This window comes from Nyctereutes procyonoides, unplaced genomic scaffold, assembly GCF_905146905.1.
Source record: "Nyctereutes procyonoides isolate TBG_1078 unplaced genomic scaffold, NYPRO_anot_genome, whole genome shotgun sequence".
Taxonomy (NCBI): domain Eukaryota; kingdom Metazoa; phylum Chordata; class Mammalia; order Carnivora; family Canidae; genus Nyctereutes; species Nyctereutes procyonoides.
This window is the reverse complement of record NW_026575020.1, coordinates 35,312,618-35,337,704: the sequence shown is the minus strand read 5'-3', so window position 1 is coordinate 35,337,704 and position 25,087 is coordinate 35,312,618. Positions and strand designations below refer to the sequence as shown.

The 25,087-nt window shown below is 43.1% G+C and overlaps 2 protein-coding genes across 3 annotated transcripts in view; both read left to right on the top strand.

The window, feature by feature from the left end:
* The first annotated feature begins 3,464 nt into the window (after positions 1 to 3,464).
* On the top strand, positions 3,465 to 3,664 carry LOC129509964 (uncharacterized). Its single transcript, XM_055325890.1, has one exon. It carries the CDS (start codon positions 3,535 to 3,537, stop codon positions 3,631 to 3,633), a length of 99 nt encoding a protein of 32 aa, XP_055181865.1. The 5' UTR covers positions 3,465 to 3,534; the 3' UTR covers positions 3,634 to 3,664.
* Positions 3,665 to 3,680: 16 nt separating this feature from the next.
* Positions 3,681 to 25,087, top strand: part of ABL1 (ABL proto-oncogene 1, non-receptor tyrosine kinase) — a 146,049-nt gene continuing 124,642 nt past the window's right edge. For both annotated transcript variants that reach the window (XM_055325865.1, XM_055325858.1), the window contains exon 1: positions 3,681 to 4,374. In XM_055325865.1, the coding sequence (XP_055181840.1) occupies positions 4,239 to 4,374 (136 nt within the window). In that variant the 5' untranslated portion in view covers positions 3,681 to 4,238. The remainder of the gene's footprint in view (positions 4,375 to 25,087) is intronic.

Sequence of the window (25,087 nt, the reverse complement as noted above, 5' to 3'; positions counted from 1 at the left end):
ACACCTGCCATGCCAGATGTCTTCTGAGAACAGAGAATGGAGAGGGTGGAAGCCCATGTCCCTGGTTTGTTTTCACTGACTGGGATCATTTGTAAGCTCTCTGAAAGTTCTTGCTGGCTCTGGTCTCCCAAGCTGTCAGCCTATGCTGTTCATCATATCCTGAATGGCAATTACCTGCCCAATGGGAGAACTGTCTGAAAGCACCTCTTAGGGATGATCTTTCTGTGGCCCGCTAGAGGGCGCGCTTGTGTTAATTCCAGTGAGTGCTTCTGAAAAACGGATAAGGGGAAGTTTTTACACTAGTTACTGAATCCCTGTGGCAACTTACGGGTTGCTTTGCTTTATAAAAGTCAGGACAAAATTAATTTTTATGGAATTTTAATGAAGAGAATACATAAAAGGGTTTACTCAACATTGGGCAACATTGATTTTTGACCATCGGCATCTTAGTTTTTAAGTCAAAAGTTACTGTACAGTGTTATAAAGGGAGTAAAAGCAGTGTGCATCTCTAGGAAGTACTGTAGTCTAGGCTTGGGGTTCACCTACAACCAGAAGATGGTGAGTAGAAAGTGGAGATAGGGGATGTGCCTTTAGATTATATGCAGGTCAGTGTGCCTCCACACTGACCCTGAAGAAGCATCTCAGGTGGTGGAAGACCAAACAAGATCTCATCTGATAGCACATATGACCCCCACTTAAAAATGAAGAAAGCTCATAGGAGCTTAACTATGAATCAGGAATAGGCTTAAGCGTTAGGTGTAAAGCAACCTTTTAGAGAATGGGTTGGACCTTATGAAAGAATGTGGGTCCAGAAATTTTATTTTCAGCATTGAAACCAGTCCTTTGGGTTACCATTTTGCTCATTGTCTCTATGTATGCTCCTCAGGACAAGGAGAGTGTCTCGCCTGTTGTATACCAGCACCTAGAACTGCACTCGGCACATGGACTCAGTAAATATTGAATGAAATTAGTTTGTAGAAATGCATATTAGAGTTCTGATCCAATTGCCCAATTTTAAGCTAAACTAGAGAATGGTGACGCGCAGGAAATGATTAAAGCGTGAACAGAAAGCAAAATCTCCAAGAAGAAAAATCAGGAGAAGATCACACGTGAATAAAGGGGAACAGGGGTGTCCAATGATTAAAGAATGATACTACAAGTCAGGACTAAGGCTGTCACTACTACCAGAAGCCACTGTCTAAAAACACTACCATATTCCCTTCCAGCTGAAATTTGTCTGAAAAATTGTAACCATATAATAACTAGATCACAACACCTGTAGTGTGGCTGTGGTTTTCTAATAACAAGAGTGAGGTCTGAAAATCAGTTGTCTGACATTTGGTGAATGGTTACCCTCAACAGTACAGTGGAAAAAACATGGGCTTTGCAGCAAGATCAATCTGGGCTCAAATGGTGACTTTGTCACATACTAACTAGGCAAGGGGCCTTGAGTGAGTCCAAGTCCCATCTCTGAATCTTCCCTCAGCTGTGCAATGGGGGATGACATTACACGCTTCACTGGGCTACCGCGAGGATTAAATTAGACAAGCCTAACAGTGTAGAGTAGGCGCTGGGATGAGTGGATCTCCTTAGAAATGGGTATATCCCAGGCAGGTGCACTGCCCGGGGGGGGGGGGGGGGGGGGATACCTACAGGGTGACCACAGAGGGGCTGGGCTGCTTCTCAGTTGCAGGAGATGGGTCCCGCCGAGTGTGGGTCTGGGGTGACTGGCTCATTGGCTAGCTCTGTAGGCCTGGTCACCCAGCAATTGGCATTTTCTCGGCTAACAGGGTGTTTTCTTTCTTTTTTTTTTTTAATTTTTATTTATTTATGATACAGAGAGAGAGAGCGAGAGGCAGAGACACAGGCAGAGGGAGAAGCAGGCTCCATGCACCGGGAGCCCGACGTGGGATTCGATCCCGGGTCTCCAGGATCGCGCCCTGGACCAAAGGCAGGCGCCAAACCGCTGCGCCACCCAGGGATCCCATAACAGGGTGTTTTCATGAGAATACATTTATGTCTGTGAAATGAGGTCGTTTCATCCTCCAGGCTCTTTCCAGCTCAGGCCTCCGGTTGCGCCTGGTTTAGTCTGAGAGGTGCCTCACACATGCTGTTCCTTTAACGACTGAGCCTCCGGAAAACCCAAAGAAACCATGAATTCGTTAGCAATATGTTGGGTGTTTTCCAGCCATTTGTTTTTCGCTAGTGATAATATTTATGCTTCCTGGGGAAAAGGTGAGAATTTGGGGAGAGAGGGTAAGGCACCAAAGACCTTGGTTTCCAGGAACCGGCCAAATTTTCTTCCCTCAAGAGGCGGCTTAAGGAAGTACTCCAACTCCGGTTCTAAAACAATCCAATCCGCAGTTTTCCCCTTGCTTTGGCGGCTCGCCGGCCTTACTCCCCGCGCAGGACAGACATTGGCCAGCCCTACGCGAGGCCGGCGAGAGTCCACCGGCTCCCAGGAGGGCGGGCCCGAAGCTCAGGAGCCGGGAGCAGAGGGCAAGAAGTCGCGGGGGCGCCGAGGCAGGGGCGGGCGCCGCGGGACTACAGCTCCCGGCAAGCGCTGCGGCCTGCGCCGGATGCGGTTGGCTGGGAGCTCTAGCCTCACCGCCCTCACCAGCCAATGGGACGCAGGAGAGAGACCTGACCCGGATTCTCAGGGACCAATGGCCGTGCAGGGGAGGCGGGGGCTTCCTCACCACTCACCTTGCGCTCGGAAAAACCACCTTTAAAAGGTCGTGCTGGGCCAAGTTCTGGCGAGCAGCGAGACCCGAGGCGAAGGGCACGGCAGCGCCCCCGAGAGCGGCGCCGGGAGAGCCCGGGTCCCCGCGAGGCGCGCGCCGGACGTCGCCGGGGGCGGGGTCGGGGGCGGGGCCTGGCCTCGTTGTGGAGCGGCTCCTAATCCATCATGGCGGCCGCGGGGGTCGGTGTCGGTCCCTGAGCAGCGCGGGAGCCGGAGCCGGTTCCCGGGTCCTGCGGCTGAAGAGCCCCTCCGCTGTCCACGGCCCCCACCTGCGGGGGGAGGCTGGGTCCCGCGGCGGAGTTCCGGGGATGTGACTGCCTGGCGGCGGCGGCGGCGGCGGCGGCGGCGGCGGCGGCGGCGGCGTCTGTGCCAACGTCCGGAGCCGGGGGAGGGGGTGTCTCGGGCAGAGACCCCCGGGCTCGGGGCAGCTGAGGCGGCCGGGCCTCCTCCCCCTCCGCCCGCCTCCCGCCTTCCGGGCCGCCCCGGCCCGTCCTCCCGTACAGCCCTGCCCCGGCTCTGGGACACTGGGGGTGGTCTCTGAGTTCCTGAGGCGCGGAGGAGCGACGCCCCGAGTAAGCCGCCCGCGCCCCGCCCCCCCGCCCCGGCAGCCTGCCCCTTACCCCGCGCCGCCCGGCGCCCGGCGCCCGGCGCCCGGCGCCCGGCTCCCGGCTCCCGGCTCCCGGCGCCCGGCTCGGCCGCGGAGCCCCCCGTGCACAGCCCCCCGCGCTGTCAGGTGGCCTCCCCTTCCCCCCGCTTGCTCCCGGGAGCCTCCAATGCCCTGACTCCCTCCAATGTCACCTACGGTCGCCTTGGCCTCAGCCCCGACAAAAACTTCAATGCAAAGGAAAAGCCTGGACTGGTTTCACAGGCCTTTTAAAAAGCGGACTTGAAAAGTTGCTGGGCACGCATTCCTTCTCGCCGGAGTCGAGGGCAAGCTCTCGCCGAAGCCTGGGTGACCCGGGTCCTTTTCCGGAGCGCAGGGTAGAGAAGCAGGAGCGGCAGCTTGTTGGGCAGGAAATTTGTTGGAAGACGAAGAAACTGAGATAGGGGGTGACTTCCACGGGGAAAGTTCTGGAGAAGCATCCAGAGACCGTCAACATTTCCTTTATGTGTGGGAATCGAAATGACTTTAGTGTTACCCTTCTACAAGCATCCCTGTGAATGTTTGTTTTTCTTCTTGAAAAGACAGAAACTTACTCAGCCAGTAAAAGACACTTAAACTCAAGAAACTTTTGGGTAGCACTGCAAGTTAGGTTACTTCAGACTGATAAACTGCAGAAGTGATTGGAGCTCCTGTTTACATATGTCCATCTAAAAAACGGCTTCCTTTGGTTACCGAAGATGTCTTTTTTTTTTTGTGATTGACCTCAATTACTGACTCGTGGAGATTGGGTGAATGTGAAATCCCACATATATACTGTTTTCCTTCCAAGCCCACTGACCGTTCTGGAAGATCTTGAACCCTCTTCTGGAAAGGGGTGCCTATCATTACTTTATGGGGCAGCAGCCTGGCAAAGTTCTTGGGGACCAAAGAAGGCCAAGTTTGCCTGCCCTGCACTTTATCAAAGGAGCAGGGAAGAAGGAGTCATCGAGGCATGGGGGTCCACACTGCAATGTTTTTGTGGAACACGGTGAGTGCTCTCCAAGCTTTCTGGTCGTGTTTTTCCGTATGTGTTCAGCCTAGGAGTACGGAAGGGTTTTGTGAACAACAGTACTTGTGTCCAGCTGTACTTAAAAAACTTCTCTGATTACAGTTTTCTCTTAGTTTGTGGTGGAACTTTCTCCGTCTAAGAAGAGGTTACTTGGAGACTCTGGATGGCTTTATTCAAAAATCTCTTTGAGTTGTTTCTTTCTTGCCTAATTCCCCTTCTAACTCTCTGTTGACCTTAGATAAGCCATTTTACTCTTCCAGTTTCCTGAGGAGATTGGACTTAAGTGGTTTCTCAGGTTCAGAGTCCATGATCCTGCTCTAAACCCCAGGCATGGGCTCTGCCGGAGGTACCTGGATCCTTTACTGCTTTATCCACACACAGCTTTTATCCTCTCCCCAGAGTGGCTCGTGCTCCCCAGGAGGTTAAGAACCACGGATCCTAGTTGACACTGATATCCTTGACCTTTTCAGTCATAAGTAGGACTTGATAATACGCCCTTTGGAGCTACGTGGGAGAAGTTGAGTGGGGAAGCAGCATCCCTTGTGAACTGAAAATACCCACCTTCTGGTTATTTTACCTTACACAGGAGTAATCGTTTCCCCAGGAATGGAGCCTTAGCCTCCCCTCTCCCTGCTTCAGGAGGAAGGATTTGGGGCAAGAAAGGTTGTCTTTGATATTTTTATGAACATGGTTGGCATTTGATTGCAGACAGTATGTGCTAAACTGTACACTTCCCATAATTCTATGTGAGGTTTTAAAGCTAAGGGCCAGGGGATCCCTGGGTGGCTCAGCGGTTTGGCGCCTGCCTTTGGCCCAGGGCGCGATCCTGGAGTCCTGGGATCGAGTCCCTCGTGGGGCTCCCAGCATGGAGCCTGCTTCTCCCTCCTCCTGTGTCTCTGCCTCTCTCTCTCTCTCTCTATGTCTATCATAAATAAATAAATAAATAAATAGATCTTTAAATAAAATAAAGCTAAGGGCCAGCCCTCAGCCAATTAATTAGGGTCCTGTTTGTACTGTTGTAGCCTGACATTTTTTCAGACTGTGTACTTTATATTGAAATATTGATCCCACCCACTCGATAAGCAAATGAAGGATGAGTGCAGGTGGCGTATACTTTGAAATTCAGTCTCAAATGCTTAATGCTAATAATGGCTGACCACAATAAACAAAGGTCTCTGTTGCATAAACTTGCATTTGGCTGTTGAGGTTTTACTTACAGAAGAATATTTACCTCATCTAAATGATTTGAGTACTTGAATAGTATTTTTCCTTGAAATACTAGTTACATTTTAGCACTGCTTTTAGGCAGATATGGAGATTTGTTACATTATGGTGCTTTCCCAGTTCAGGATGTATAAAGTAAATTATTTACATTTTTAACTAGTGATGATCTTGCAGCCTTAGATAATGAAAATTGATACAGACTTTTTGTAGAGCTTTGGCTAAACTTATCACAACTTAAAATGCGTATACAAATAACTCAGTAATCTCACTTCAGGAAACTTCTTGTACAGAACAGTATATAGTTCCATAGGTGTCCCTGATACCCTTTCAGAGAAGGTTGAGAGGTTAAACCTGTTTTCATATTAATGCAGTACTTAGATGTTATTTGCATTCTTTGCACAGATAGTGTAGAAGTCACTCAGACTCCTTAGTGTGAATTGAGGTTGTAGCACCTCACTGTACTAGTAGCCATGGTGTTCATGGATACGCTCATAAATAAATAAATACATGAAATAAAAATTTGTTTTTCACTTAAGAATGTCCTTGATGAAGCAGTAGAAAAGATTAGTTTTATTAACTGTTGACCCTTGCATGGATTTTTTTTTTTTTGGTACTCTGTAGGTTGAAATGAGAAGTACAGGTAAAGCACTTCTGCCGTGCACTGAGGTATTACAATTATCTCTAGGAAAAGCAGATGGGCAGTTGTTTGAGTTGCAAGCTGTACTGGCTGCTTTTTTTTATGAACTATCATTTTTTCTTGAACTACCACCCACAAACAATGGTTATTCGGGCTAAAAAAGAGTATAAAGGAGTCTTTCAGGGAAAACAACTGGTAGTATATGTTGCCAGTGATAAAATTTTAGCTTTCCAATGAAAATTAGGATTTTGGAAAACTTGTATCTGCTATTGTGATGTAGAGATTAGTTGTGATATTTAAAAATGTGATATTTTGATGTAATGAAATGTATTATTCAGAAAATCTGCATAATCTAATACACCAATGTTTTCTAAGTGATCAATACATGACTTTATAAAATCACACACAGGTAAAAGATATATCCAAAGTGCAAGATGGACCATTGGATTTTAATGTAACAGAATACAGAAGTTCCTTGATACAGTTTTAGATTCTACATCACAACTAGCCTTTAAGAAACTACCACTTACAGGGGATCCCTGGGTGGCTCAGCGGTTTGGCTCAGCGGTTTAGTGCCTGCCTTCGGCCCAGGGTGTGATCCTGGAGTCCCGGGATCGAGTCCCACGTCGGGCTCCCGGCATGGAGCCTGCTTCTCCCTCTGCCTGTGTCTCTGCCTCTCTCTCTCTCTCTCTCTGTGACTATCATAAATAAAAAAAAAAAAAAAAAAAAAAGAACTAAAAAAAAAAAGATTTTTTTATTTCTTTATTCATGAGATACACAGAGAGAGGGAGAGAAAGGCAGAGACACAGGCAGAGGGAGAAGCGGGCTCCATGCACCGGGAGCCCGATGTGGGATTCAATCCTGGGTCTCCAGGATCGTGCCCTGGGCCAAAGGCAGGCGCCAAACCGCTGCGCCACCCAGGGATCCCAAGAAATAAAAAATCTTTAAAAAAAAAACAAAACTACCACTTAGAGAGTTTTGGTGTAGCTTCAAAGTCTATAGTTATCTAAAAAGGCTACTTTTTGTGGAAAACAGTTATTTTCTAGTACTAAAATTGTTTTTAAGTGAACAAATAAAAATTGACATTTAAATTTCTGATATGGTAAACATTGGTGAGATAGCCTATATAAATAAGAGTTCGTTGGAGGTCCTCTGTAATTCTCAAGAATGTAAAGAGGTCCTGAGATTAAAAAGTTTGAGAACTGCTATTACAGGGGGTCTATCACAAAGGCACACAAGGCTGTTTTTTGAAGGTGAACCGTAAAGTACTAACCCTGAAAGGCGTCCAGGTAGTGGTAAGTGGATAACAGCAATTTGAAGATTAGTTAGCATGGTATGGGAATTGGGATTTAGGCGGAAGGGGAGAAAACTTGCACTTTTTACTTAGCATTTATGATTTCTTTCTATGACAAATTTGTGTGATTTTACAATGCAAAAAATACAGCGATATTGAAACTGAATTGATGGCAGCACAACCAGATAGTCACTTCTTTGCAGCAGTTTTTTATGAAAGGATTTGTCTAAGTCAGTGAGTTTTACTGAAGACAAATCAATTTCTTGGACCTTAGGTATTCTTTTTCTAGGGCAACACAATTTTATTTTGTGTTACAAATTGTTCTTGATCTTTTACAGGGTGATCTTTCTAAGAGTTGGTTAATATCCATATAGGTTAGAATAAAAATCTTTCAGTCATAACATAGAGTATTGGATCAAACATGAATCTGGAAGCCAAAGATACTGTTAGATGAGGGTGACAGTGGTGAATCTGGAAGGAGAGGGCAGATGGCAGTTTTTTTTTGCTAGGATCAGTCAGAGTAATAAGGGTTTGTCATGTGTACAGAGAGAAAAATAAAGGAAACCATGATATTATTTCCTGTATCGTATGTTCCTTCCAAATTTCATGGCTTGACTCAAGAAAATTCACTTTCAGGAGAGTTGGTAAAAAAGGAATAAAGCATTCACTAGTAAACCTCTTTTCCTTAGTGTTTCCTTCTTTCTTCAACAAATATTTATTGAACTGTGTATCAGGTAATGTTTTAGTCATTGGTGATACATTAGCAAATAAAAAAGGTCCCTGCCCTCTTGGAATTTACATTCTAGTGGGAGGAGACAGAACATAAATGAGCTACATAGGTGAAATATAAAGTATGTTAGATGGTAGCAGGTGCTGGCAGAAAAATAACGTAGAAAAGGGGCACGGGGATGTTGGGAGGTGTGATTTTAGTTAGGGAGTTCCTCCTAAGAAAGTGGCATTGGGAGGGTGGTGAGGGGACAAGCCTTGGAAATAATGGGGTAAGAGCATTTCAGGCAGAGAGAATCAGGGTGCAAAAGCCCCAAGGCAGAGCTTGTTTAGCTTGCTCAAGTTGAAGCCCAGGGTGGTTGGAATGGAGAGCAAAAGGAGAGTTGGTAGGAGGTAAAATGGGGGTGGGGAGAGAATGGCTGGAGAAGAATGTGGCTTTGCTGACCATTTGAAGATTTTGACTTTGACTCGTGTGGCTTGGGAAGTTGTAACAGGCCCTGATTTATGTTTTATTAAAATGTCTCTGGCTACTGTATTCAGAAGGAAAGCAATGAGGAGGCAGGGGTTCCACTGGGGGGTTGGCTGCACTGATCTGGATGGTGAAGGAGTCAGATTCTGTGAATACTGGAGGCACCTGGATTCACTGTTAGATTAGACATGAAATGTGCGGAGTAGTATGTGAGAGTCAGGGGTGACTCCAAGGTTTTGAAAAAATGGAGTCACCTTTTACTGAAATGTAGGCATAGAGGAGTGAGATTTGGGGAGGTGGGCTGTGTGGGATGAAGATCAAGAACTGCTTTTTGGGCATGTTAAGTTTGGGATGCCTAGTATTAGGTGTCCAGACAGATATGTCACATATGCAGCCAAGTCTGCCAGTGTGAATTCAGGGAAGCAGTCGAGGCTGGAGAGGGAATCTGGGAGTCATCAGGTTATAGGTGCTATTTAAAACTATGAGAGGATGATAAACTCAAGGGAGAAATCTTCCAAGTACCAACCTTTCAAATATGTAAGGTGACATTTGTGGTTTATGAAATTGAGACTTTACATTTTTTGGAGGGGTGGTGACATTCAACATTTCTCATGGAAATGATTTTAACTCATTTTTAAGTTTTAAATTCTGTTTCTCTGAGGATTTTTCCCCCCAAATCAGAAAGTTGCAGATTTTTAAAAAATTTGCATACAAATTTTCTTATTATTCTTGGTACACTGAGTATTTTAAACATAGAATAACCATTTCAGTTTAAAAAGTTTTGTAGAGGGGATCCCTGGGTGGCGCAGCGGTTTAGCGCCTGCCTTTGGCCCAGGGCGCGATCCTGGAGACCCCGGATCGAATCCCACGTCGGGCTCCCGGTGCATGGAGCCTGCTTCTCCCTCTGCCTGTGTCTCTGCCTATCTCTCTCTGTGTGTGTGACTATCATAAATAAATAAAAATTAAAAAAAAAAAGTTTTGTAGGTATGCTTGGCTGGCTCAGTTGGTAGAGTATGCAACCCTTGGTCTTGGAGCCATGAGTTCGAGCCCCACGTTGGGGGGTAGAGTTTACTTAAAAAAAAAAAAATTAAAATTAAATGAAAAATAAAAAATTTTGCATGCTTTTCTAGTTCATGCTTTAAAAAATTGAAGTTTTTTTCCTATAAATTATTTCTGGATTTTCTTTCTTTCTTTCTTTCTTTCTTTCTTTCTTTCTTTCTTTCTTTCTTTCTTTCTTTCTTTCTTTCTCTCTTTCCCTTCTTTCCTTTCTTTCCTTATTTTATTTATTTATTCATGAGAGAGAGGCCGAGACACAGGCAAAGGGAGAAGCAGGCTTCCTGCGAGGAGCCCAATGTGGGACTTGATCCCAGGACCCTGGGATCACGATCTGAGCCAAAGGCAGACACTCAACCACTGAACTACCCAGTGCCCCTAAAGATTTCTTTTATTATTTTTTTGAGGGAGAGAGCGAGAGTGTATGTGAGCAGGAGCAGCACAGGGAGAGGGAGAAGCAGACTCCCTGCTGAGCAGGGAGCCAATATGGGTCTTGATTCCAGGATCCTGGGATCATGATCTGAGCTGAAGATGGATGCTCAACAGACTGAGCCACCAGGCACCCCCAGAAAAAACTTTATTGAAGGTAATAGAGTAGGTATTTGATAAATCAACACTAATTCCCATCACTGTTAAATTGTACTAAGTATCCATACACATCAGAAGGTGGGAGACAGCACAACTATGGATTCTTACAGGTACTGAAGTTAAATCAGTCAGATTCTTAAAAAGAGGATGTTTGGAAAGATTATATTTATGTACTTATGTTAGGAATTCAGCTATGAACTGTAGAAATGTGGAATTGTGTATAGGTATATATATTTTTAAGGCTGTTATTTCCCATAGGTGAATATATTTTGTATGGCTCTCTAACTTTTCATGAAAAGTTATTGCTCATTTTATGAAATACGCTTATAATATAGAAGAAAAATAGGAATTTCAGTTGTGATTAAAGGATGATCAAAATGATTTAACCAAAAGAATTTTTACCTTAATGAAGTATTCTATCAAAGAAAATATAACAATTGGAGAAAACATGGAATCATTTTTTGTTAAGGACTTCACTTGTGCTTCAGATCTCCATGTGATATACGCTGGTGTGTTGTGATGTGTGTTGCAAATGATGCGTTTTTTTGCATGGGGGAATAGAGATGAGTTCACATGCTTGAGCTGAGAATTATACCCATAGGAGTATATCAAACACATTATCTGGGTCTGGGGGGGAAAGGTTAAAATTGCTCCTTAGAAGATGAGCTGCAATAAAAGAAAGCACTCCCTGAAGGCCTCCTTTTATGCATATTCTGGCCTTTCCTACCTCCTTGCCTCTTTGGTGGTTGTACCCTGACTTTATCCTTCTGTGTGTAAACAGAATCTGCCTGCCTTTTAAAACTCTGCTTGGGTCCCACTTCCTTCTTGAACATAAATTTTGATGTGCTTCTTTATTTTATTACTATTGTTTTTTTTTTTTTAATTTATTTATGATAGCTACAGAGAGAGAGAGAGAGGCCGAGACACAGGCAGAGGGAGAAGCAGGCTCCATGCACCGGGAGCCCGACGTGGGATTCGATCCCGGGTCTCCAGGATCGCGCCCTGGGCCAAAGGCAGGCACCAAACCACTGCGCCACCCAGGGATCCCCATTACTATTGTTTTTAAAGTGAACTCTGTCCCCAACATGGGGCTTGAACTTACGACCCTGAGATCCAAGAATCACATGCTCTACTGACTGAGCCAGCCAGGCGCCCCTGATGTGTTGTTCTTGAAGTGTTTAATTCCCAAATATTTGGGGAGTCTAGATGATCTTACCTATTTCTAACTTAATTCCATTGTGGTCAGAGAATATCTTCTGTAAATTTCAATCTTTTGACATTTACCGAGACTAATTTTCTGGCCCCACATATGACCCATCTCACTGAATGTTCCATTTGTACTTAAAAGAATATATATTCTGCAGTTGTAATTTTCTGTAAATGTAAATTAGATCAAGTTGGTTGATAGTGTTGTTTCAGATCTTCGACATCCTTATTTTTTGTCTGCCTATTTTATCTGTACCTTTGCTGAATGTCTTTGTGGTCTTTTTTTTTTTTTTTTCCATTGAGAGGTATTAAAATTCAGCAGCCATGATGATGGATTCTTCCCTCCTCCCCCTTTAATTCTATTAGTTTTTTTAGCCTTTAAAGCAATTATTAGGAAACAAGAGAAAGACTGGGGGTGGGGGACACCTAAGCATTCAACTCAAGAAGCTAAAGGACAAAGTAGTCCACAGTATGCAGAAGTAAGAGAGTAGTAACAATGAAAACAGAAAGAAATGGAAATGTCAATAAAGCCAAAAGGAGACTTGGGAAAGCATCTGTAGAATAGACAACCTCCTAGCAGGATTGATGAAGAAAAAGAAGAGGCAGGAGCAAGTGAGCGGGTACTTAGGACAGGAATGTAACTGCAAACATGCCGTCAGTTTGTTTCATGTATTTGGAAGCTCTGTTGGGTCAGCAATATTATGGTGTTTTTCTTTCTGTTGTTCAGTTTGGGTACTTTCTGTTGATCTCTCTTTAAGTTCACTAACCCCTCTGCATTTCCTATTATCAATCTCCTTATGATTCTCATTTCAGATGTACTATTTTCAATTTTAAAATTTCCATGTAAAAAAAAATTAAATTTCCATGTGTTTTTTTTTTGATAGTTTGCATTTTCTTTTTAATATTTATTTATTTATTTGAGAGAGAGCACAAGTGCCCACAAGCAGGGGTAGGGGGTGGGATGGGAGTGGGGAGAGGGAGAAGCAGGCTCCCCTCCACTTCAGCACGGAGCCTGACATGGGGCTCCATCCCAAAACTCCGAGATCATGACCTGAGTGAAAGGCAGATGCTTAACCGACTGAGCCCCTGAGGCGCCCTGAGTTTGCATTTTCTACTGAGATTCACCGTCTTCTCACCCCTCGGGCCCATCTTTGCCTCCAAATTCTTAAAGATATTTATTTATTTTATTTTATTTTAAAATTTTTTTAAAAATTTATTTATGATAGTCACACACAGAGAGAGAGAGAGAGGCAGAGACACAGGCAGAGGGAGAAGCAGGCTCCATGTACCGGGAGCCCGGCGTGGGATTCGATCCCGGGTCTCCAGGATCGCGCCCTGGGCCAAAGGCAGGCGCCAAACCGCTGCGCCACCCAGGGATCCCCAAAGATATTTATAATAAAGAGCTTGTCTGGTAATTTAAATGTCTGGGTGATCTTGGGGTCTGTTTTTATGGTTTGCTTGTTCCTCTACATTGCAAGTCAATGTTTTCATGCTTCTTTGTGTGTTTACTAATTTTTTATTCTGTGTCAGATATATGTATTTTACACCATGGGGATCTTGTCTTACTTTAGAGCAGCTTTCTTTAAAATTTTTTTAGAGAAGCTTTCTTTTTTTTTCTAACGAGCAGTTACTGGCCTGTTTTTTTGACCCTGTCAGGCTAGGTTTTATGCCTTGTTAGAGTGAGTCTGTTTTGGATTTATCCTTACTCTGGAGGCATGGCCCTTACTCTAGAGGGCGTTCTTTAGACTTAATGCTTGGCCTTTCTGGGATGTCAGTTAAAGGACAGAGGTGCTCAGCAGGTCATCCCGTACTGGGTGAGCTGACACTTTAGTGTCGGCATCGAGAGCGCTCCACTCTCATAGCCACTGCCATCTGTTTGTTAGACCTTCCAGAATCTCACCTTGCATGTGTGCTACCCAGCCCTCTGCCAGGGACGCAGAGCCATCTCCCTCCTCTTCCGTGCACTGCCCGCCCCCGTGCACTTCCCCCCTACTCAGACAGTCTGCCCTACACGTTCTAGCCGTCTCTGGAGCCTCCAGACTTGAATCCCCATCTGTGTCTGCTTCCTCAGCTCCAGGAGACTGCCACTCTCCCGTTTGGGCTCCAGCTCCCTGTACTGTGGCTGGGAAGATGCCCCAAGGCAGGAAGGTGGAGGTGACAGGCAGCTCAACTTGTGTTTTCTCTTCTTGTGGATCACAGTCCTGCACCACCGTTGTTTAATGCCTGGAAACAGCTATCTCTAATATTTCACTTAGGGCAAAGAACATCTGATAGTACGGTTCCAGTTGCTTTACATTCTTTACAAATTTTGATGTCATTAGTGTTTTAAGTGCTAGTTTTTTGTGTGGTTGTGTAGTGGTATCTCATTGTGGCTTTGATTTACTAGCTTTGATGATTCACTGAAGTTAAGCACCTTTTCATATGCTTATTGGCCATTTCGATGTCATATGTATGTGTGTGTGTTGGTGTATATATATGTGTGACCTATCCGTTCACCTCTTTTGTCCATTTTTTTTTTTTTTATGATAGTCACACAGAGAGAGAGAGAGGCAGAGACATAGGCAGAGGGAGAAGCAGGCTCCATGCACCAGAGCCTGATGTGGGATTCGATCCTGGGTCTCCAGGATCGCGCCCTGGGCCAAAGGCAGGTGCTAAACTGCTGCGCCACCCAGGGATCCCCCTTTTTTTTTAAATTTAATTTAATTTTTTTTTAATCTTTTGTCCATTTTTAAAGTTATGTTTCTTATTGATTTGCAGGAGTTATTTGTATGTTCTCTATACAGGTCTTTTGTTGGCTATATTTACTACTGTTATCTTCTCGTATTCTGTGGCTTGCCTTTTCACTTTTAATGGTGACTCTGAGAAATTGGTTTTTATTTTTAATGTAGTTCAGTTTAACAAATTTTCTTTAAGTTTGGGTTTTTTTTATGTCATTTTTTTTTTTTAATTTATTCATGAGAGACACACAAAGAGAGAGGCAGAGACACAGGCAGAGGGAGAAGCAGGCCCCATATAGGGAGCCTCATGTGGGACTCGATCCCGGGACTCCGCCCTGAGCCAAAGGCAGGCGCTTAACCGCTGAGCCACCCAGGCGTCCCTTTTTTATGTCTAATGGAAGAAATCTTTGTCTACCCCAAGGTCATGAGGAAGTTTTTTTTTTTTTAATTAAGTTTTAATTTTAACTCCAGTGTAGTTATCATATAGTGTTATATTAGTTTCAGGTTTCATGAGAAAGTTTTATTATATTTCATACACAGATCTACAGTTCACTTGGAATTGACTTTTCTGTGCAGGGATGATGGGTTTACTTTTATTTTTTCCATATTGACCTAGTTCTTTAATTGAAGAGTACATTTGCTGCTGCATAAATCAGGTATCGATATATGTGTGGGTCTGTTTGGGAACTCCTTACTCTGTTCATTTGTTCTGTTTGTCTGTCCTTGCACCAGGGCCATACTACCTTAAATACCATAGCTTTAAAATAAGTCTTAATACCTTGTGGAGTAAGACCTCCAGTTTTGTTCTTCAAGATTGTCTTGGCTTTTCTTTCTCCTTTGAATTTACAAATACATTTTAGAATCAGTTTTATCAATTTCCTACCCAAATAAAAATACCCACGGGGATTTTCTACTAGGATTACACTAAATCTATAGATTACTTTGATCCTAGGAATAAATAATAGAATATAAAGAATTCTTACCGATAAAAGCAAATCACTTCAGGAGACATTTTTTTCCTTGTTAATCATAAAGGCTGAGTGATTCCTATTAAGTTGTTGAAAATTTCAAAATATCCGCTTTTCTTGATTCACCTTTCTGTGTACATGTGTGGTTTTTTTTTAAATTCTATTTTTCTTTGATACTTGATACTTGACTCCTTGAAGGTGGAGACCATGTTTATGATCTCTATGGGTCTAGAATTATATTTTTTTCAGACTGGATGCTCGGTAAGTATGGAATTGAATATCATTGATTATGTCAGTGCCCACTCTATCATGCACTGCCCATCTGGGGTAGTACAGCCAACTACCCTGGAACAAGGGGACAAAATAGCCAGCCAACAGAAGGCTCTTTGTGTACAGTTTACAATCCTAAGGACCACCATTGGCCATCTGCTTGGGAAAATGGTTGCCGCCTTTGAACCAACAGTGTAGGGGTGGGTACAGCAAATGGGCTGGGGCAAGTGGGTGCCTGTTCAACTTGATCATGGCTGTTATGCTGTGAGGAGACCCCTGCTGGAGCCTGCAGTGCCTTTCATCTTTTTTTTTTTTTTTTAAGATTTTATTTATTTATTCACAAGAGACACAGAGGGAGAGAGAGAGAGGAAGAGACACAGGCAGAGGGAGAAGCAGGCTCCACACGAGGAGCCCGATGTGGGTCTCGATCCCAGGACGGAGATCACGCCCTGAGTCGAAAGCAGACACTCAACCCCTGAGCCACCCAGGTGTCCCTCATCTCAGTTCTTAATCTTTTTATGTCAAGGGCTGCTTGTGGCCACTAACTGAATCTGGAGATACAGTACAGGAGTATAGCGCTGAATTTATAGTAATACCTAAACTACTAATTGGAGCCTTCACTTAATGGATTTTATTTTTGGCACTTGCACTTTTATGAAAGAAAGGCAGTCAATCTAGTAACAAGAATTTAGTCAAAATGAACAACTCTCGCATTTGCCCTGGTGATGCATGGATTCATCATAAACTTCTGTACTTTCGACTTCTGCAATATTATATAGTAATTCCTGGTTTTATTGGTGGTTCTGTAGCATCCCGAATTGCAAAGAGTGTCTGTCTCTTGTGGATGTGAAAGACTTAAGTATTTTTTTTAAATTTTTATTTATTTATGATAGTCACAGAGAGAGAGAGAGAGAGAGAGAGAGAGAGAGGCAGAGACACAGGCAGAGGGAGAAGCAGGCTCCATGCACCAGGAGCCCGACGTGGGACTCGATCCCAGGTCTCCAGGATCCCTCCCTGGGCCAAAGGCAGGCGCTAAACCTCTGCGCCACCCAGGGATCCCCCGACTTAAGTATTTTTAAAGCATTTGCTTTCGATCTGTGGTACAGGTACCAGAGGCATTATTCCTGTTTTTTAGTAGTGAAAGCTGCAGTTTAGGATGGGTAGCAAAGTGTTTGTTTGTTTGTTTGTTTATTCATTCATGCATGCATGCAAAGTGTTTTTATTTTTATTTTTTAAAGATTTATTTATTTATTTATTTATTTATTTATTTATTTATTTATTTATTTATTTATTTATTTATGATAGACGCAGAGATTGAGAGAGAGGCAGAGACACAGGAGGAGGGAGTAGCGGGCTCCATGCCGGGAGCCCGACGTGGGACTCGATCCCGGGACTCCAGGATCGTGCCCTGGGCCAAAGGCAGGTGCCAAACCGCTGAGCCACCCAGGGATCTGCAAAGTGTTTTTAGAATTACATTGCTGAAGGCTCCTAGGTGGCCCAATACTGCTTCCCCTGGTTGTGTGCTCTCTCTCTCTGTAGAATAAAAAAAAAAAAAAAAAAAGATTACATTGCTAATTTGTTATAGAGCTGAGGTTGAAATCAAGTCCTTTTCTTTTTAAAATACTTTTGGATTTTTAAAAACATTTTATTTATTTACTTTAAAGTTTTTTAGATTTGTTTATTTGAGAGAGAACGTGCTCGTGAGTGGGGGACAAGCAGAGGGAAAGAGAATCCTCAGACAGACTCTTGCTGAGCCGGGAACCCAACTCTAAGCTTGGTCCCAAGTCTTGGAGGTCATGACCTAAGCAGTAACCAAGAACTGGCCACTTAACCAACTGAAATCAAGTACTTCTTGATAGCTTGAGTATTTTTTCTACCAAAAACATGTCTTTTTGAAGATGAACTAATCCCCTTGGAAATGTTCACACCACTGAAACAAGGGGGGCTTAGAGTTAGAATTTATTTCAATAAAATTTTTATTTTTTCACCACTTTGTGGTGTATGTTTTTGATACTGAATCTAATAATGAATGCACACAAATACCCAGTCTAAGAGCCATGTCCTTGCACCTGGGATGTCCTTCAATCTCAGGGCTGGAAAGGAGATGGAGGCTAGCTCCTTCTCTGTGCTTGGGTACAAGTCCCTACATTACACAAGTGGCTGCTCTGTTATGGTGAGTGCTAGTTGTGGGGGCTGCCTGGCACCCACAGAAGCCACAGCAGACTGGTGGTAGGAGAGCAGGAATACCAGTCACCCCTTAGGAGTGCAAGTTTTGGCCAAGACATGTGGCCAGAACAGAAGAGTGCAAAACCTTACCTGTCCTCAGATGCTTACAATTGAGTATTGAAAACAAGAATAAAGTAAGAAAAATGTAGTGAAAGGGAAATTAGCTAAGGGCCTAGGAGAAGGGACAAAGTGGGTTGGTTGTGACTGATGAGTGCCACGGCTACTTGCCAGTGCATAGCACCAGTGTCATGGGGGTAGTGGTATGTCTGGCCTAGACTGTCAGGCTGGAGGCTCCATGCCCTTCACAGACCAGTTGTCAAGAGAGGGGAACATGGCCATTTGCCCTATGGTCTTAGTCATTTGTTGTGGTGTGGGGTTCATCTGAGGCCTACCAAGGAAATGTGTCATGTATGTTTTTTGGTTGTCCCTGGTTTTGGCTAAATTCTTAGGATGGCCATTTGTGAAGAGTATTGGTACTTTTTACCACTTCACTTACATGCTCCAGCTGCAGTGGTGTCATTTTCAGATGTATGCTCAGTAGTGAGGCAGATGGCATGCACACATGGCTTTTCAGTTTTCCACCCAGCACAGCATACTCTCCTGACATACTTCTGAGAAGCACTGACGAGTACATTTCAAACTTTTTCTCCACTGGCTGGAATTTCCAACAAAACACTTCCGTCTCTTCTGAAGTGCATTAGAAAGTTGGAAACTGTTACTTGATTCACAGATGGTGGGTTACATATAAATAACCCATCTTAGATAGAAACCAAGTATTGTCGTATATTCCTTACCTTTTATGGCTGCCACTTGCATGCTTTCTCTACACTAGGCACTGCGCAGAATCCTTGACATATTATTTTTAAAGCTTACCAAACCATGCCAGGGCCCTTAATCTGAAATGCAGTCTGAGTTTGGGATCATGTAGCTTAGAACCCTCAGATGGTTCTCATTACCTAGAACAACAACCTCTGTTTTTTGTAAATAGTCACATATTCTTCTCCCTAATAATTTTCTGAGCAAACGTATTGTTCATGTATGTATATTTGCCAAAGTTGTGTTTGACGCTGTCAGGTTGGATGTTTCCCAGTTGTTTGTTTCTCTGGAGACAAAGTGGGCAAGGCGTCAGGGTAGGAAGGTGGGAAGGATACTGTCCCTTCCCTGTAATTGTCTAGAGTGCAGGTAGTTCTATGTTGACCTGCTGAATGGAGTGCCTGTTTTGATTTATATTTTTCTGTAGAAGGGAAAAAACTTCATACAAATGATAGCAAAGTCCTTGAGACCTCCTTGGTCCTCCCTTCTTCCTTTTTGCCCACGTTGTCTGGCTCCTGATGGAGATGGCAGTGCCAGGAACGAGGGGAGAATGACTCTCACATTGAGGGTTCTTACCCTAAAGTCCCTTCCCCCTTATTTCAGCTGGAATTGTTTTGATAACCAGTCTCAGTTCTTTTCTTTGAAATGCATGTGGGGAAAATGTTGATTAGTGTGGGAGTTTGTCATTTTTGATCTAATGAAATTCCACAATTGTCTGATTACCAAATCCCTGCCTGTTTGGTTGTGGATAAAATTCTACATTTAAAAGAGTAGAATTTGTTACTACTCCCAGCAATTGAAGATCAGGTAAATAAATGAAGTGGGCTGGATACGTGAGATTTAACAGCGTGGCATGTAAGTTAAGCCAGACCTTTCTAGAAATGAGCATCCAGAGTGTGGAACTTTGTATAGGGGTTTTGCTTTACTTTGACAATTTCCTGCTTCTGTGTCTATCTCCTAGTCAGATAGGAAAGCAGGTTTTATCTGAATGCAGGTCCAGCTTACCACTTACAAGCAGTACTAGGGAGTAGACACTAGCATGTACGTAGTAGGTGTTAGTTGAGCAAGTCCTCTCTGCATTGTGAGATTCTGGAAGATGGTGAGTCTTTTTAACTGGAATCTCTGGTTTGTTTTGTTTTGTTTAAGATTTTACTTACTTATTCATGAGAGACACAGAGGGGCAGAGAGAGAGGCAGGGGAGCCCGATGTGGGACTCAGTCCCGGGATTCAGTCCTGGAACCCTGGGATCATCTGCTAAAGGCAGATGCTCAACCGCTGAGCCACCCAGGCACCCAGAGTCTCTGGTTTTTGATTTGCAAAGTGGGAGTCATAGTTCTTATTTGATTTACTCCTGCTGAGAGAATGAAATGGGATAATAAATTAAAAATGCCTAAGAGTGTCTGGCACTTGGTTAGGCCCTAACAAATAGTAATTATTGTTGCTATTATTGTTTATAATTCTAAAATAATATGTATGTCAGTAATAAGGAGCAGGCCCAAAAGGACCAAACCAGAGGCAGATTCAGAAAGAGATTCTAGTGGTAATAACATTGTGATGAACAGTTTGCCTGTGACAGGGTTGTACCATGTTGGTAATTAAGGGTTATCGAGGGGGATCCCTGGGTGGCTCAGTGGTTTCGCGCCTGCCTTTGGCCCAGGGCGTGATCCTGGAGTCCCGGGATTGAGTCCCGCATTGGGCTCCCGGCATGGAGCCTGCTTCTTCCTCTGCCTGTGTCTCTGCCTCTCTCTCTCTGTGTGTGTCTATCATAAATAAATAAAAATAAATCTTAAAAAAAAAAAGGGTTATCGGGGCTCCTGGGTGGCTCAGTCAGTTAACCGTCTGCCTTCAGCTCAGGTCATGATTCTGGGGTCCTGGGATCGAGCCCCGCATTGAGCTCTCTGCTTAGCAGGGAGTCTGCTTCTCTCTCTCCCTCTACCTGCTGCTCTGCCTACTTAATGCTTTCAAAATAAATGAATAAAATTGTCAAATAAATAAAACCCTTTTTTTTAAATAAATAATATCCTAAAAAAAGGATTATCTATGAAACCTGTGGGTTATATCTGACCATATGGTGATATTGGAATGCAGTGCTTCAAGAAAATTCTGGAGAAAACTCTTGCTTGAACTGTGTTTTTAAAAAGTACTTCTTACAGTGGTTGGAGGGTATGAGCTATAGAGATCTTTCTGTCCTTCCACGTGAAATCAGCACTTCTGGTGGTTTTCTCTGAGGATTTCATTGGGGTCTGGGCCTTCAGTTCATTCTTGCTGTGAGAGGCAGCATCTTCTGACCAGGTAACTCCTCTTCACTCCTTCCTGTAACTTATTATTTCTAGAGGACAAAGTTATGTAATCCTTAAATCTGCTCCTCCTTGTTTAGCACACTTATTCTTTTGGCTTTTTTCTTTTTTTAAAGATTTTATTTATTTATTTATGAAAGACAGAGGCAGAGACAGGCAGAGGGAGAAGCAGACTTCCTGCCGGGAGCCCGATGCAGAACTCAATCTTGGGACCCCTGGATCATGCCCTGAACCAAAGGCAGACACTCAACTGCTGAGCCACCCAGGCGTCCTGAGTCCATATAGGTTTTATTTATGAATCTAGATTGGAGCTAGGTTGGGGAAACCCCGTTTGGTCTGTAATACATTATGGTTAGTTTGCTAGAGGTAAGTTCTGAGGTTTGTAAGTGTGCATGGCTGTCAGCCCAACCTAGAATTACACAGTAAAACAAACTAATTTTCCCTGGTCAGAAGGATTTATTGTACAGACAAAAGCCTAAGAAATTTACTGGTTCTTATATTTGCATTTTTTCTTTATGTTGTGATGGATAATTCTCTTCAAGACTTTCTGGGAATCTGTCAACTTAAAGGAACTCACAGAAATTTAAAGTAAATCTTGGGCAGCCTTGGTGATGCAGTGGTTTAGTGCCGCCTGCAGCCCAGGGCGTGATCCTGGAGACCCTGGATGGAGTCTCACGTCAGACTCTCTGTATGATGCCTGCTTCTCTCTCTGCCTGTGTCTCTGCCTCTCTCTCTCCCTCTCTGTCTCTATGAATAAATAAATAAAATCTTTAAAAAATAAAAAAATAAAAAAAATAAAGTAAATCTTATGCTCTGTGTGCCCCTCATGGCTGCCCCTGGGCAAGCGCTGACTGCTCCTGTCACTGTATTTTGTCTTTTATGAGTATGTCCTATAAATGGAACCATCCAATATATAACCTTTTAAGACTGGCTTCTTTCATTGGGCCTAATACCTTTGAGATCCACCCGTGTTGGGTATAATAATAGCTTATTCCTTTTCTTTTTTGGAGTCGAAGACTTAATATTCTTACTCATTTATATATTATTATTTAAATTTTAGGTAGTTAACATACAGTACATTGTTGGTTTGTGGAGTAGAATTCAGTGATTCATCACTTACATACAATACCCAGTGCTTATTATGACAAGTACTCACCTTAATGCCCATCCCTCATCTAGCCTATCCCCCCTCACCTCCCTCAATTAACCGGCAGGGCAGTTTGTTCACTACGGTTAAGAGTCTCTCATAATTTGTTTCCTTCTCTCTCTTTTCCCCCATCCTGTATGTTCATGTTTTGTTTTTTTTAGATTCCACATGAGATCATATGGTATTTGCTTTCTCTGACCGACTTATTTCACTTAACACAATATACTCTAGCTCCATCCACGTCATTTCAAATGGCAAGATTTCATTTTTTGATGGCTGACTAATATTCCATTGTGTGTGTGTGTGTGTGTGTGTGTATCATATTTTCTTTATTCATCAGTTGATGGACATTTGGATTTTCTCCATAGTTTGTCTATTGTCAGTAACACTGTATAAACATTGGAGTGCACTGGATCATAGGGTAGTTCTACTTTTAACTTTTTGAGGAACCTCCATTTTGTTTTCCAGAGAGGTTGTACCATTCCCACCAACATTCCCACCAACACCACCCACGCAAGTTCCCTTCTCTGCATCCTCACCAACACCTTTTATTTCTTGTGTTATAAATTTTAGGTATTCCAACAGGTGTGAAATTGTATCTCATCGTGGTTTTGATTTGTACGTCCCTAATGGTGAGTGATGTGTTGAGCATCTTTTCATGTGTCTGTTAGCCATCAGGATGTCTTCTTTGAAAATTGTCTATTCATGTCTTCTACCCATTTTTAAACTGTGTTATTTGATAAACTCTGTAGATTTTAGATACTAGCCCTTTATCAGATACGTCGTTTAGAAATATCTTCTCCCATTCTGTGGGCTGGCTTTTAATTTTGTTGTTTCCCTTGTTGTGCAGAAACTTTTAATCTTGATTAAGCCTCAATAATTCATTTTTGCTCTTGTTCCCAGCTTGTTCCTTTTCATTGCTGAGTAGTAGTCCATTGTATGGATATACTGTAGTTTGTGCATTCATTCTTCTGTTGAGGGACATTTGGGTTGTTTCCAGTTTTTTTTTTTAAGATTATTTATTTATTTATTCATGAGACACATACACAGAGAGAGAGAGAGGCAGAGACACAGGCAGAGGAGCCTAACATGGGACTTGATCCTGGGTCTCCAGGATCATGCTCTGGGTTGAAGGTGGCACTGAACTACTGAGCCCCCCGGGCTGCCTTGGTTGTTTCTAGTTATTGATGATCATGAATAGAGTTGTTATAAACTTTGCATAAAGTTTTTGTAGGAACACAAATTTTCAGTGTACTTAGCATATTAGTGTCCTAGGGCTGCTGTAACAAACTACCACAAACTGGGGGGCTTAAGACAGCAGAGATTTCTTTTCTACTGTTCTGGAAGCCAGAAGTCTGAAATTAATATCGTTTGGCCAAAGTCATGGTGTCAACAGGGCCACACTAGCTCCAGAGGCCCCAGAGAAGAACCCCTTCCTTGCCTCTACCAGCTTCCAGAGGCCACCAGCATTCTTTGGCCTGTGGCCCCCTCCTCACATCCCTCCAAGCTCTCACTTCCATTGTTACTATCCTCTTCCTGTCTTGCGGTCACATCTCCCTTAGCCCCCCTTGTAGAAGGACCCTTAGTGATGACATTTAAGGCCCATCTGGATAATCCCCCCCCCCATCCCAAGATCCTTCACTAATCACATCTTCAAAGACCCTTTTTTGCCATGGTAGGTTACAGAGGCTCTCAGGGGTAGACTGTATATTGTTTAGAGGGGCATTTTCTTAGCCTACCACATGCCAGTAAAGACCTAGGTGTGGATATTACTGGGTCATGTGATAAATATATATTTACCTTTATTTGAAGCTGCCCAACTGTTCTGTGGAGTGGCTCTTATTATCCATCCCTCTAGCATCCTCACATGCTAGAATTCTTGACATCCTCACTAGAACTTGGTATTATCAGTAGTTTTTATGGTAACCATTCTAGTAGGTATCTCATTATGTTTTAATTTGCATTTCCCTGATGACTAATGATGTTCAGCATCTTTTCATGTGAAAACTTCATACTTCTTAATTTTCCTTTTTATTACCTTCATAAGTATGAGGAAGAAAAGAGTGAACCAAAATAGCTAAAGGAAGGCCATCATTGTCTCATGGCAGAAGCTTGCTGAGCAGCATGTTCTACCGGAGAGTGCAGAGACACAGTACAGATCTGTTTTCTTCTAGTTTCTCTTGCCTGTTAAATATCCTTATAAAGTTTTGTCTGAGATGATGATATGCTTGATTCTAATCTAGGAAGTAACTATTACCTAGTTTCATAATTAATAAAAAAAATCTAAATCATGCTGATTCTCTACCAAATTACTATTTTTTTTAATGAAAAATCTTTAACAAGCCACCTCACCACCATGAAATGATACGGGCTTGTCTTTTTGCTGCTGTCCAGCTGCAGTTCACACTGATTCAGTGTTGCTGTAGATCACTTTTAGGGACATTAATCATCTTTTAGACTAGATTTTAAATACTTAACCATTTCCTTTTTTTTTTTAAGATTTTATTTATTTATTTGAGAGAGAGCCAGAGAGCACAAAGAGGGGAAGCAGAAGAGAGAGAGGGAGAAGCAGACTCCTTACTAAACAGGGAGCCTGATACAGGGCCCGATCCCAGGACCCTGGGATCATGGCTGGAGCTAAAGGCAGATGCTCAATCGGTTGATTGAGCCGCCCAGGCGCCGTGAACCGTTTTTCTTTTGAAGCAATGGTTTATAGTAATAAGTTGTGCTAAATTCTTTTTTGGTCCTTGACTAAGTCCAACACTCTAACTTTTGTTGCATGAGATCTTAAAGAGTTATGTGGAGGAAGTAAGTGAATGCTGGTGATCACTATCTGATAATTAAAAACCTCAGTTCAGAAACACATGGCAGAATAGAATAAAATGAACTGATGCAAAATACATTACATATCTTTAGGGTATCTTGTTGTTTTTTAAATTTTTTTATTTTATTATTTTGAACTCACAACCCTGAGATCAAGACCTGAGATGAAGAGTAGGACACTTAGCCAACTGTGCGACCCAGGTGCCCCTAGAGTATTTTGTTATTCTAATTGTG

Bases quoted from the DNA above. Each gene is read 5' to 3' on its own strand.
- LOC129509964 (XM_055325890.1), top strand. From the start codon at position 3,535: ATGTCACCTACGGTCGCCTTGGCCTCAGCCCCGACAAAAACTTCAATG.